General features: G+C 37.7%; 1 protein-coding gene across 1 annotated transcript in view; it reads left to right on the top strand.

The window, feature by feature from the left end:
• The first annotated feature begins 47 nt into the window (after window positions 1-47).
• ASB3 (ankyrin repeat and SOCS box containing 3) overlaps window positions 48-13,991 on the top strand; it is a 39,965-nt gene continuing 26,021 nt past the window's right edge. The window contains exons 1-5 of the mRNA XM_081942784.1: window positions 48-171; window positions 2,466-2,662; window positions 4,794-4,952; window positions 11,330-11,442; window positions 13,140-13,275. Coding sequence (XP_081798910.1) covers window positions 2,467-2,662; window positions 4,794-4,952; window positions 11,330-11,442; window positions 13,140-13,275 — 604 coding nt within the window. The 5' untranslated portion in view covers window positions 48-171; window position 2,466. The remainder of the gene's footprint in view (window positions 172-2,465; window positions 2,663-4,793; window positions 4,953-11,329; window positions 11,443-13,139; window positions 13,276-13,991) is intronic.

Genomic DNA, 13,991 nt, shown 5'->3' with positions numbered 1-13,991 from the left:
GCCAGGAAAAGAAAGGCTGGGTGTCAGCCGGCTGCTCCTGCTCGGCAAATCTTCTAATATCCTCTGGGAGAGCCGCTCTGAGCCACAAGCGCTGAGCGGTCGCCCCTCCTTTCCTAGAAAGGGAGCCTCGCTCAGCCACAGTAGCCCCGGGTGCCCCGGCGAAGATCTCGGGTGAGAAGAGCGGGCAGTGAAGGAAGCGGGGCTGGGATTCCATTGATCTGCTCGGCTCCGGCTCTTTCTTTGGCCGAGTCAGGAAGGAGAAGCGGCCGCCTCTCTTGGGAGGCGCGTTGGCTGCTTCGTCCTGCTCGGCGAGTGACAAGCCGGATTGGCGACGGCTCTTTGGCGCGGCCTTTTTGTTTTTCACAAGACGCCTCCGCCATCTTACGGAATATCCCGCGCCGAGCAGCCGAGGGAAGCATCTTCACCGCTTTCCCTTCAGGCTGCCCCGGCAACCGAGAGGGAAGAAGAACCGTCGTGGTGGCAAGGGGGTTGTGCCAGTTTCCCCCTTTGAGTCCTTCGGCCAGGCAGCGGGTTTTAACTTCAAACTAGGGAAGTGAGGATCCGGGGCTGCAGCCCGCTGAGTCTCAAAGGAGGCGTCCTCGCCCTGTGCTTACTTTGCTGCACGAATTTAACCTGTAACTTTGCGCGATGCTCGAGTATGGGCTTTGAATCCAGTTGGGTCAGTGCCCTAATTCGTATTCAGTTAATTATTGATTTTCTATCCCCTCTTCCTTCTGGGAGTTTAGAGTGCCCGGCCCGGGGATCGCCGTTCAAGTAACAACCTCTGAGGAAGGTCAATTTGAGTATTATCTGCCTCAAGTCAGACACTTTCTGGTCTCTTCAGCCCAAGCCATAATCAGTATTAATTCTTGCCTTAGCCCTTTATTCATACATTGCACTAGTGATGAATCAAACTACTGTTGGATTAGTGGCAAACTGAATTATAAACTATATAATTTGTTATGTAGTCATGTACTATGGTGGCTAAGTACACTGTGAGCCAAAATGATTTTGATATTGGGTGAACTCATTCAATATGTTGGTGACAATAGAATTATTATTACATGGAAGAGATTTTGCAATTGTTTGTGATGAGTTTAAAAAGAGTAGCCTTCTAAGGTTATAAAGAAATTTCCAGAAAGCTTCTGACTTTCTTCTAGTTACATACATTTAGTTTATACAGTATGTGAGTGACCTGTGAAAAGGGCCAGTTACATCTGTTGATGCTGTGCAGCTGAAGTTCAACTCCTCTTGAATCTGAGTGGTTTCATTATCCAGAAGTTGGATAAATAAAATTCTTCACAGTGGACCTTTCAGACTTTTTATGAAAATCATCTTTTCTGTCTTTAATCAGATGCAACGAAGTGGCAAAATATCTCAATTTGATTGTTGGATTTTTACTGTGTAGATGCAAATGTGATCTCTTACTAGCGGTTGGACTCAAAATGGGTCTTCCTTCCTCTGTGATTTCATCTCCATAAGCTCTTTGGTAAACCAAGGAGTAATATTACATCACCGGTGTTATTTGGTCAAACTCCTCAGCTTCCGCTTTATTTTAATGGATGATCAGTCTTAATTGATTCTTGGAAAACTGTGCAGGTGCCTTCTGAAACTTCATTGGATCCATTAGGCACCATGGGTTGATTGATCTGATAGATCACCCCTGTGAAGACAAGTTGCCCAGCAAAACTCCTAAACAAAGAGTGATCTGAGTTCCTTTTTTGTTTTTCATGTTCAGTACAGTAGCAAACAATGTGATCTCACTGAACGTCACCCACAACAGTCCATTTCAGTTAACTTAAAATGTCAGCATGTAGTTGTTTCACTTAATCTTTCACTGTGTTGAACATGCTCATGCTTCTTATGTTGCATTTCCCACTACTGTTTTTGCATCTTTGCATTTTCTTTTATATGGCACCGTTAGTGACGAGGTGTCCTGAAGAATTTAATCAATCTGACATGAACACTAATGGAAAATCCTTAGCGCTTTCTCAGTAGCATGTTGAGTGCCATCTGACCTCAAAGGCCCAGCACCAGCCTCTATATTGTCATTCACCATAACTAACATCCAAACTACCCAAGTAGTTTTCTAGTAATACAGGAGTGGTTTACCATTCTCTTCTCATACAATATGAAAAGGTGCCTTTACTGTTGTTACTAAAGTAATTGTTCTCTTCCAACATTTTCCTATATTGCTGCTGCCTGATACATCGGTCTGTTTGCTTTAGCTGGGATGCTCTTCACGCCTTGGTGATCCTGCTAGGTGTATATACTCTGAACATGGCCTTCTGATATTCTTAATACTTTCCGAAAATAAATTTATTGTAGAGGTGCCTATCAAATATATTTGTGTAGATTTATATTCTAATGAAGATAACTTTTGTTGAAATAATACACTGTTGAATTCTTTTTCCATTAAGTTTATGGGCAATACCTCTTCATTTTCTCCTACCCTAATTTGTTAGGATGGATTTTACAGAAGCCTATTCTGATAGATGTTCGGCTGTTGGGCTTGCAGCCAGAGAAGGCAATATTAAACTTTTGAAGAAACTAATCAAAAAGGGATACAGCATTGATGTTCCTGATAACAGAGGTTGGATGGCTATTCATGAAGCTGCATTTCAAAACACAAATGAATGTCTAAAGCTTTTAATTCAAGCAGGTAAGGAGAAATGTATCAGCAGTAGTGATAGGTATATGCTTTCTGTTTCAGAGTAATAGAATTTTCAGAAACTCCATTTTTTCCCCAGGAGCTAAGTTTCCTTAAATGGGTAGATATTTCAGAAGTTACAAAAAGCATAAGATTCTTAAACTCTCAGTAGCTTGAGCTACTGATACTCAAGGAGCAAAAGGTCAAAATTTGGCATTATGATTTTTTGGGTTTTTTCCTATCCTAAGTAGCAAGCAAAACAGGCGCATTATAATTCCAGCATGGTCAAATATTTTCCTGTCTCCCTCTAGTGTCATTATTGCTACCATGACGCTTGGAGGCTGAAGTAATGTGTGATCTTCATTTCCATGATTGCCTTCCCTTGATTTTAAAGGAGATTACTGCCACTTATTTACAAATATATATAAAATGATGATAAAATTTAGCCCTATAGTATTAGTTCTCCAATTTACTCCAATTTCCCATCAGATATCTAATTGATGAAAAGTAGACTAATCATAGCTGCCAATTGTCTGCGTACAGCATTGGAAAACATCATTATATCTTTACCATCTTTTGACTTTTGCTAGGTCTTGCTGTCGTTTATAGCATCACTGAATTAGTGGGGTTCTGTGAGGTCATCACCCCAACACCCTACTGTTATAAAAAATGAACAAATCAAGGAAGAACAGTTTCTCTGTTCTTCGGTCAACTATATTTTTCAGGATAAGAGTTTTAAAATCTGTTTAAAAAATCTGCAGCAAGTATGGAAAATATACCTATGTTTTTGCTAAGTGCTATTGCTACCATGCAAATCAAGCTAAATATTAGTAAAATGATTTCTTCTAAGGCTCTTTTAAAGAACCAAGATATATTACTGAATTATTTTCTTCATGAGAGGATTTTTAACATGAAGATTTTTGCTAACTTTTAATTTAATAAATGTTGAATAGGGGTAGAAAAACTTGTGCATCCCAGAACCCACACTTTATTCCTCTTTGGGGATTCAAAAATTGTGGTTGATGATTATTATGACATTAGAGCGGAGGAGCAAATTAGACTCACCATTGATTGATTGATTGATTGATTGATTGAAATATTTAGAAGGTATTTAAATGCCCCACAAATGATTCAACGATGAAATGTTAGAGGCTATGATTTGTATACCCTTGATATCAAAGTCCAACATTTCATTATATTTCAGTACTATTTCCAGCTGTAAAATAGTAATTGTAAGATTGTATGGTATTTGTAGAAAAGAAAATAATTAATAGAACAGCTAAACTGATCCTAAATTGGCATTGCAAAAGGAATGCCTTCTAGGAAAGGGTGGTCTTTACTTTCTCAAGAGAAAGCAGGCAGGAGGCAGATAGACAAATGCTCCTTTTTACATATTTAGATTAGCAATAGAAAGTTGCCTTGTATTAATTCAGAGTGATTGTCCATGTAGCTCAGAATTTCTTCCTAGGAACAACAGCAAGTTATGATTGTTTTAAATGAAGATGTGGACTGGAACCTTTTATGTGAGAAACACATGCTTTGCCACCATGTTGTGATTCTGTTTATTTACCCATATTTTTTGGAGTATAAGACAAACCCTTTTCCCTCAAAAAACAGGCTGAAAATCTGGGTGTGTCTTATATACTCAATACAGTATTTTTTGCCTCCCGGCCACCCCCCCTTCACCAAAATGGCTGTGCAGAGCCTGTATGAGGCTTTTAGAGAGCTCTTGCGGGCTGGGGAGGGCAGACATTTTACCTCCCCAGCCCTCAGGAGCACTCTATAAGCTTCCTAAAGGCTATCCATTCCCTTTTTTTAAAATGAAAAATGGGCCGTTTTTTGCTCGTTTTTGCCCCCCCCCGAGCACTCTGCAAGCTCCCTAAAGGCTATTCATGCCTTTTTTGGGGGAAAAAACAGGCCCGTTTTTGTGAAAAACGGGCCGTTTTGGGGAGGTTTGCAGAGTGCAAAAACATTTTTTTATTTTCCTCTTCAAAACCTTGCTGGGTCTTATACTACGGTGCGTCTTATATTCCGAAAAATATAGTATGTAGATGGACTGCAGTTAGGGAGGCGTGGAAAATGGCAACTTCTCCAACTTTTGTGTATTATTCTTTTACTCATTTTATTCTGTTATGATTTGTAGCATCCTCTGCTAACTACGTAAGATCTAAAACATTTGAGGGTACTTGTCCATTACATCTTTCTGCAAGTAGGGGAAATCTGGAATGTACTGCTATTCTTCTGGAATCTGGGGCTGATCCTAATGAAGTCACTAATGATGCCACCACACCCTTATTTCTAGGTGAGTATATTGTTATCAAAAGGTTTAAAAGTTACACAGGGAAAAATTCCTCAAACATAGATATTTCAAATGTCTTTTTTTCATAACTTTAATTGTTCTAGCTGTGTGCTTTGGCATAAACAAATAGAAATATAAAAATGCCATCATTACTTTATATTAATGCAAAGTTTCAGCTAATCATAGTTCTTGAATATACTGCAAATATAGCTGTTATTGGATTGCTTCCTTTATCAGTGTGCAGGAAATACAAATCCAACTATGGCAAGTGCATGGACACGTCTGTGCAGTTTTGTACTTGTAGTTTTCCATTTTCCCAACTGGTGTTGTCCAGTGCTCTTCAGTTTGAAGAGCACTGGACAACACTGGTTGGGTAAGTAGTTCACAGTTGGTTCTATTTTAGAAAGGTTTTGCTTTTTGTGGGTAAGATGGATATTTGGCTTTATATTTTCAACATAGCTGTTCATTCTTGAGAGTAAACTATATTTGGGTTATTGAACAGTTTTTGAAAGCAGCTTTGTAATTCAGTACATATGCGTGTGTTTTACATTATGATTAACCGTTTAAAACGGCCAAACGCTCACAGAGAGTAGGACCATCTGTAGCACTAGGACTGAAGGAATGATTGCAAAGTAAACGGCACTGTATATATGGTCCAAGTTTTTTGGTTTTTTTCTTTGTGATTTGAAGATTCCTCCCCCCCCCCCATTTGAATAATAATGAATCTATTTTAGCACTTTGATAATAAATTTTGGATATTTCCTGTATCAGGGTGCCTGACCAGTGTCAGTGATTGTTGGCAGTTACATTCAATACAATACAATACAATAGCAGAGTTGGAAGGGACCTTGGAGGTCTTCTAGTCCAACCCCCTGCCTAGGCAGGAAACTCTATACCATTTCAGACAAATTGCTATCCAACATCTTCTTAAAGACTTCCAGTGTTGGAGCATTCACAACTTCTGGAGGCAACTTCTGTTCCACTGATTAATTGTTCTAACTGTCAGGAAGTTTCCTCAGTTCTAAGTTGCTTCTTTCCTTGATTATTTTCCACCCATTGCTTCTTGTTCTACCCTCAGGTACCTTGGAAAATAGTTTGACTCCCTCTTCTTTGTGGCAACCCCTGAGATATTGGAAGACTGCTATCATGTCTCCCCTAGTCCTTTTTTCTATTAAACTAGACATACCCAGTTCCTGCAACCGTTCTTCATATGTTTTAGTCTCCAGTCCCCTAATCATCTTTGTTGCTCTTTTCTCACTCTTTCTAGAGTCTCCACATCTTTTCTACATCGTGGCGACCAAAACTGAATGCAGTCTTCCAAGTGTGGCCTTACCAAGGCATTATAAAGTGGTATTAATACTTCACGTGATCTTGATTCTATCCCTCTGTTGATGCAGCCTAGAACTGTGTTGGCTTTTTTGGCAGCTGCTGCACACTGCTCATATTGGCTGGCTGGCTCATATTTAAATGGGTGTCCACTAGGACTCCAAGATCCCTCTCTCAGTTACTACTATTGAGCAAGGTACCACCTATACTGTATCTGTGCATTTCGTATTTCTTGACTAAATGTAGAACCTTACTCTTTCCATCATTGAATTTCATTTTATTAGATAGTGCCCAATGTTCAAGTTTGTCAAGATCCTTCTGTACCTTAAGCCTATCTTCTGGAGTGTTGGCTATTCCTGCCAGCTTGGTGTCATCTGCAAATTTGATGATTTCCCCATTTATTCCTCATCCAAATCATTGATGAAGATGTTGAAGAGTACTGGGCCCAAAACAGAGCTTTGGGGTACTCCGCTGCATACTTCCCTCCAGGAAGATGCCGTTCCATTGAGGACTACACATTGAGTGCGGTTGGTCAGCCAGTTACGAATCCATCTGGTGGTGATGCTGTCTAACCCACATTCTTCTACTTTACCTAGTAGTACAGTAGGTTATGGTTTACCTTACTGAAGTCCAAGTAAACTATATTGACGGCATTCCTCTGGTCCACTAATTTTGTCACTTTGTCAAAGAATGCAATAAGATTAGTCTGGCATGATCTGTTTCTGACAAACCCATATTGGCTTTTGGCTATTACTTTGTTGGCTTCTAGGTATTCGCTAATTCATTGCTTGATTATCTTTTCCAGAATCTTTCCTGGTATTGAGGTCAGGCTGATAGGTCTGTAGTTTCCTGGATCTGTTTTTTTCCCCTTTTTTGAAGATGAGAACCACATCAGCTCTTTTCCAGTTCTCTGATATTTCCCCGGTGCTCCAGGATTCAGAAGAGTTCTGGGTGCCACATAACAGACTCTGTGTTAGGGATTGATTTTATCCTTGTCACTTGAATTGGTACTTGTTGTGGATGCTTCATCACTGCAGGTTTTTAAGAAGAGACTGGACAGTCACTTGTCTAAAATGAAATAGGATCTCCTGCTTGTGCAGGAGGCTGGAGTAGAAGACCTCTAAGGTCCCATCCAGCTCTATTCTGATACGCAAGGTGTTTATTTTATTTTGAACTAAACCAGGGTAGATTATACTCATCATCTTTCAAATATGTTTCTTATTTCCCACATGTTATTTAATACACCTGTTCCTATTTTTCAGGCAGGAAACTGCCTCCTTAACATCAATCAGTGTACAAATGGGCAAAATTCTGTTGGTCATTTAGTTTTTTAGCTGAAAGGGAAGAAAAGGTGTCCTTATTTAAGTTCTTAAACTACACCAAGGTTTACTCTCAAAGACTGAATTGGAAAGGCAAGGTTGTGAAACATTTGGAGGATTATTCAGTAATTGAACAATAGTCACAGGGCTAACGGAAATGGCAATCTTGAAATAGGGAGGAATCAATTGCTGTGTGAGAGCCGGTAGGTGTCAGTGTTATCCAAGGAGCAGCAAAATGTTGAATTGATTTTAAACATCTTAGACTTCAGTGTACTCTTATAAATTATAGCACTTGTATCAAAAATTCAATGATGCCTTGGCTAAGGAAGAAATCCTTTACTGGAAACTCAGAATTGTGTAATTGGTCTCTGGATAGGTTGCAAAAATATCAGAATATCGGTAATGAGTAGGGGTGTAGGGAAGTCACAAGGCTAGAGTTGAGAGTGATTATATACTCTGGCAGGAATAGAATTTGCCTTAGTGCACCTTGGACTGATAGCTATCTTTGGATACGTTTGCATTATGTCTTAAATTTTTTTTTGGTAATCACTGTGATCTTTTGGCTAAAGAATTAGATTTATTGCAGAGGAAATAAAACAATGGGTTTGCAGGCTGCCAAGAGAAAAGACTCATTAGCTATATTAGCTTCAGAATTAATAATTCTTTACTTGTCAAGCTGAATTCTAGCCCACAGGCTGGTTTTAACCTGCTAGAACTATATATTCTGTATTATGAACAATTGTTTTTTAATTAATTAGAGCTTTTCTGATGGATTAGAGATCTGTTATAGATTAGAATGTTCTTACACAGAACTTTTCAGTTTATACCCGATATCAACATTGCTAGCTAGTCAGTACAGAGCAGTGGTTCCCAACATGGGGCCCATGCCCCGCAGGGGGGGCAATTTGATTTTTAATGGGGGCAATTTGAACCTTGTTTAAACCAAGTTAATGGCCTTTTAGGCGTCCTCCGCATGAGTAGAGTTCACTTTTTGAGTAAAGTAAGGATTATATATCGGGGGGGGGGGGGGATTAGGGTTTTACAGATGCTTAGGTGGGGCATGGCCAAAAAAAGGTTGGGAACCACTGGTATAGAGTAATATTGCTGTACATACGTAGATATAAAAGAACTCTTTTTCTTCCTTTACCTCAAACTTACAGTAAAGCAAACACATATTCATTCCCCAGTCTAGAATTCAGAGCGCTGATCAATGTAAAGTAGCTATGGTGCTGGTCTGGTTTATAAAATATGGTAGAAAATATATTCCCCAAAGGTTCATTTTATATTGCGTGTAAGTACTAGTCAGTCTTGAATTATGCAAAATATGCCTGGGTTTCAAATGATTTATTAAAAGGAAATTTGATGTTTTGATGTATTTTTTTTTGTTTCAAATGATAAAAAAAGAGTATTGTGTTTGTTTGAAAACAGAAACCTCTTTTTCAAAACTCCATTCAGAGCAAAGCATTACAAGAGTGCTCTGAAAATCAGCCTGAAAGCCACAGGCTCTCAATTGAACTTGGCTACTTCTAGAAATCCTGTCCAACATCTCTTTACTGTTGTAGCTTTTGTTGTTATTTGGTCTCAGCCACAATACAATCTATTTTCAAAGAGTTCCTGACTTTGCATCTTCTTGATGTGTGAGGATTTGGGATTATGGAGTTAATACATCAGTGGGAGAGTCAAGTCTACATGGAGAATTAAAAATGATCAAGGCAAATTCCTGGCTTAGTGTGAAATAGAAACTGCTTTGGCAGTGCCATAACCAGATAGGCAAAAACATGGAAAGAAATAATATATTCTCATATATTCTTCCTTTGTTCAACTTTTTAAGATCATACAAGTTTCTTTAAAAATGCTATCCTTAACAATGCCTTTTAAACTTTTCCACCTGTATAGGATAGTAATGAACCTCCACAATTTATAAATTGACCGATTGATTAGAAGCACTTACCACTGTTGGATCTTGATCCTCTACTCACCACTTTTTTACTGTAATCTTGTTGCTGACAATGAACACGCGCGCGTGCACACACACACACACACACACACACACACACTGCTTATGTATATCAATTTCTCTCTTTTCCCATTCTGTACCTCCCATCTCAATTCTGATCTGGAAGATCATCTGTCTCGATAAAATTTGCTGTATTGGAGGGAATAGAATAAAAAGAACCTTTCCAGTTATAAATTTTCTACTACTGAACTGAACGTTGGGTGCAATCCATAGAATCTACTTGACTTTTAAGTGCATATCTAATATAGTATTTTCATATATTTTTTTTAAAAAAAATTCATTTTCTTCTTGGGGGAGAGAATAGCACAAATAATATAAGCATTCAGGGTTTTTTTTTCGTTTTAGAAAAGTATTCTCTGAATATGTTTTTGGTCTGTTTGCACATTTCATATAATAAATATACAGTGCATGCAAGATATTTAAATCTTGTTGCTGTCTGATCTTGAATTGCTGATGAAGCTCCAGAAAATAATTGCAGTGATGCTGAAGTTTCCAAAACTGCCTTAGTACGAATGAAAAACTACTGAATAATAATTGCATTTGTTGCCAGAGATAAGATCTATGACTTGCTGCTGGGATGATAAGTTAATATCTCTTTCTAGCTTTTTTTAATTAACTGAAAGCCTAATGAAAGATGAATCTTAAACAGACTTTTAAAATTATATATGGCAGTCAAAATCAGCTGCCAAAGAGATGCTTTCCATAGTGTGTGAGCAATACAGAAAAAGGGAAAAAAAGGGGGGAAAAAACCTTTCTTATGAGCCCTAAAAATGGGCCTCCTTTAACAGGCATGTCTTCAGAAAGCCATCTCCCACATTTCTGAATAGTCAGACAAGTTACTCTTAAATAGTAAGGCCCTAAGGGGAAGGGAAGGGAAGTGAAGGAAGGGATTATTTCCAATGCTCCCTGCCAGATTCTTACAAGGAAACTCAATGGGGAAGCTGGCAGGAAGTTGTGCTGGTTTTTTTTTTTTGCCTGCTCTTGGTCATTCTTTTTCTCTGTTTAGGTAAGAAAATATGTCTGAAATGATGGCCCAGAGGGGTATGGATTGTCTAGTTAATAATAGTAATAGTAATAATAATAATAATAATAATAATAATAATAATGATAGTGATAGTGATAGTGATAGTGATAGTGATAGTGATAGTGATAATAATAATAATAATAATAATAATAATAATAATAATAATAATAATAATAATAATAATAATAATAATAATAAACACCAGACATCACACTGATTGAGAAAAATAAGGTTACAATCATAGACTTCGCAATACCAGGTGATAGCAGGGTTGAGGAGAAGGAACATGAAAAAGTCGCGAAATACCAGGACTTAAAAATTGAAATTCAACGATTATGGCACAAACCAGCAGTGGTAATTCCAGTGGTAATCGGCACACTGGGAGCTATTCTAAAAGCACTGGAATTACATTTAAAACAGTTAAAACTTGACAAAATCACCATCAGTCAAATGCAAAAAGCTGCACTGCTTGGATCTGCATGTATATTACGAAAATATGTTACGACGTCCTAGGCCCCTGGGTGGGGCCCGACTAGTAATCAATGCCAAATCCGGCGAAACAACTGGCCGCTGTGATACAATCGTATAATAATAATAATAATAATAATAATAATAATAATAATAATAATAATAATAATAATAATAATAATAATAATAATAATAATAATAGCAGCTTTTAACTCATTCTTTGAAGCTGTTGAAAACCAACATACTAATGTGATTAAGCTTCTCCTTCAACATGGAGCCAATCTTAATGGATCCCACTGCTGGTCTGAATGGAATTCGTTGCACCAGGCTGCTTTTCAGGTAAGCTATAAATCCATAATTTCATTTCCACATGAATAAAGGTTTTACTCTTGTTCTCTTTAAAGAACAGGTTTGTGTAGCTTTGGCAAGCCATTTACTTTTTGATCTGTGACAGTGTAGTAAACTCAGATTAAATGCAAATGATCATCCTCAATATGACAAGAGCTGAAGAGAGTATGAAACAATATACATTTTAAATAATAAAAGTAGTACACATATTTAAGAAATGATCAGATGACATAAATGGGTCATAAATCTGTTATTGAACAATAATTCATTTGAAATAATTGTTTTATTCCATTACACTGAGACCTTCAAAAAATGGCATTTTGGTATTTAAAAGGTGAGTGGTTCCATGGATAGACTCTCAATCTCTTTAGTTCTTTGGTGTGCTGCAGGCTGCATTCTGACATTTACTCTGTGTGTGTGTGTGTGTGTGTGTGTGTGTGTGTGTGTGTGTGTTCCAGCTAAGTCTGGGACGTCTCCAGCAGTTTCAACCAAACTTGGTACACAGATTACTTAATCTCTGGAAAAAAATACTGTGGGAGTAAGACACCCCTAACACTCCTCAAGGTGTGTGTTCTGTTAAGATACAGCCTGTTGTGCCTTAAAATGGCTTCTATTGTACTGCCATAAAATGGCTTCTACTGTACAGCGCAGTGAAGTTGCCATGGCAACAGCTTCACAGTGCTCCACAAGGGGGCTCCTTCTGGCAAGGGGGAAAATCCAACATTAGGAATTACGTTTGGTCTGGACATTTCTCCCCTATAAATAAATATCCGGACAACGCCAGATTATCAACTAGTACCTTTATATTCTACAGTTCTAAGTATGGTAATAGTTTTAATAATGACTTCTTTGGGTTGTGGTGGAAGATCTTGTTGAAATCAACTATAATACCTAAATATTCATGTACAAGTGGCAAAGGCTTCTGCTTTCAAAAATCACTGTACTTCCTTATCTTGATTCAGCCTTTTGTTTCTGATCCTGTCCTATTTTGAATGAAAAAGCTAAGCTGTTAAGGGAATGTGAGGCAGGAATTTAAATTACCTTGCTCATTTTGCATGAGCAAAATGTCACAGAAACACCTCTGGATTTAAACCAGTGAGAATTCTAAGTAATGGGACTTTTTGACTGGAAGTTATAATTTTGATGAAATCCCTTTCATTTAATGCCTTTATTTATTTACCATATGTCTTTTAGATCTTCCTAAGAGATCATTAAGACTTTTAGTCATCCCACATCTGTAAAAACTCAAATCCTGTTTTGATTTAATCTATTGTTTTGATTTTTTTTAGGTTTTATAGCAAAACTGGCTCATTTCGTCAGTTATCCTGATGTCCATCTATCTAGTCTTAAGCCAAAAAAATCTTACAGAGTCATTTTGTTTGTTTTTTCTTCCTTGAGAACTGCTTTAAAAACTCTTCTGTAAATCAATCTTTCACTTGAGCAGAATTAAATGTTACAAGAAACAAAAGGCTGTATTATAAAATGACAGTCCTCTAAATCTGTTTTGGCTTATATTTTGCTGGTATCCCACTGTGTGTTTTCAGTTGTCACTGGCAATATTGTAATGGGTTAGCATCAGCTAAATTTAGCTTTAAGGGATCAAGGAACTGGCTACAAATAATAACCAAAGTGGAAAATTTTCAGTTCTGTAGCCGTAGTTAACAACCTATCTTTTCTCCCCATTCCAGAATTATTCTGAAATACTGAAATTACTTCTGGATGAAGGCGCCAACAAAGAGTCTGTAGATGATTTTGGGATCACACCTTTATTTATTGCTGCACAATATGGAAAACTGGAATGCTTAAGGATACTTATATCATATGGTAATTTCTGCAAAACTACAGTCATCGTGGCTTTCATTAGTAGAAGCTGTAGTGAATTGTAGCAGATAGATTATACTATTAGCTGCTTATTTTGGGCTAAGACTACTGATGTAGGGACTGATTTGCAGAATAGAATGCAATGTGTAAAACAGTTTGAGTGGTTATACATCTCTTGTTGTATGATGAAACCAATTGATGTATCTGTGGTCAACTTTGTATGACCTCCCCCCCCCCCCCAAAAAAAAAAAAATCTCACATGGAATGGCTGGCAACTTCTCATAGAACCTTAGGATTCCACTGAATCCTAGTTGAGAAACTCTGGGTTAGACAATAAAGAATTTAAACTGGGTAGACAATGATAATAGCAAAAAAACCAGCAATAATGAGCAGTTGGGTCAAACATGAAATAATTAGAATTATGGGATCTTCCTGTTTCTTGAGTCTTTTATCAGAAGTTATGTACATTTTGCTATAATGTATTATGCACATTTTTTTCTATAACATAGTATGAATGTTAGTCTTGCTAAATTTTACTGTGTTAAAATAAATGCCTAACTGAAGCTGGAAATAAGGATGATTCTGTCCCTATGACTGTTCTGGTGAGTGTAAAGGTCTAGCTCTTTTGTAGGGATTTTGAAGAGAATAGAGTGATGAACATTGCTCCTAAGAGAGTGGGGCTATAATGTTTGAATTGCATTTAATACTCTGTGTTTGGA

The sequence above is a fragment of the Natrix helvetica genome, assembly GCF_964273705.1.
Source record: "Natrix helvetica genome assembly, chromosome: 2".
NCBI classification, from domain to species: Eukaryota; Metazoa; Chordata; class Lepidosauria; order Squamata; family Natricidae; genus Natrix; species Natrix helvetica.
This window is presented reverse-complemented; position numbering and strand designations above follow the sequence as displayed.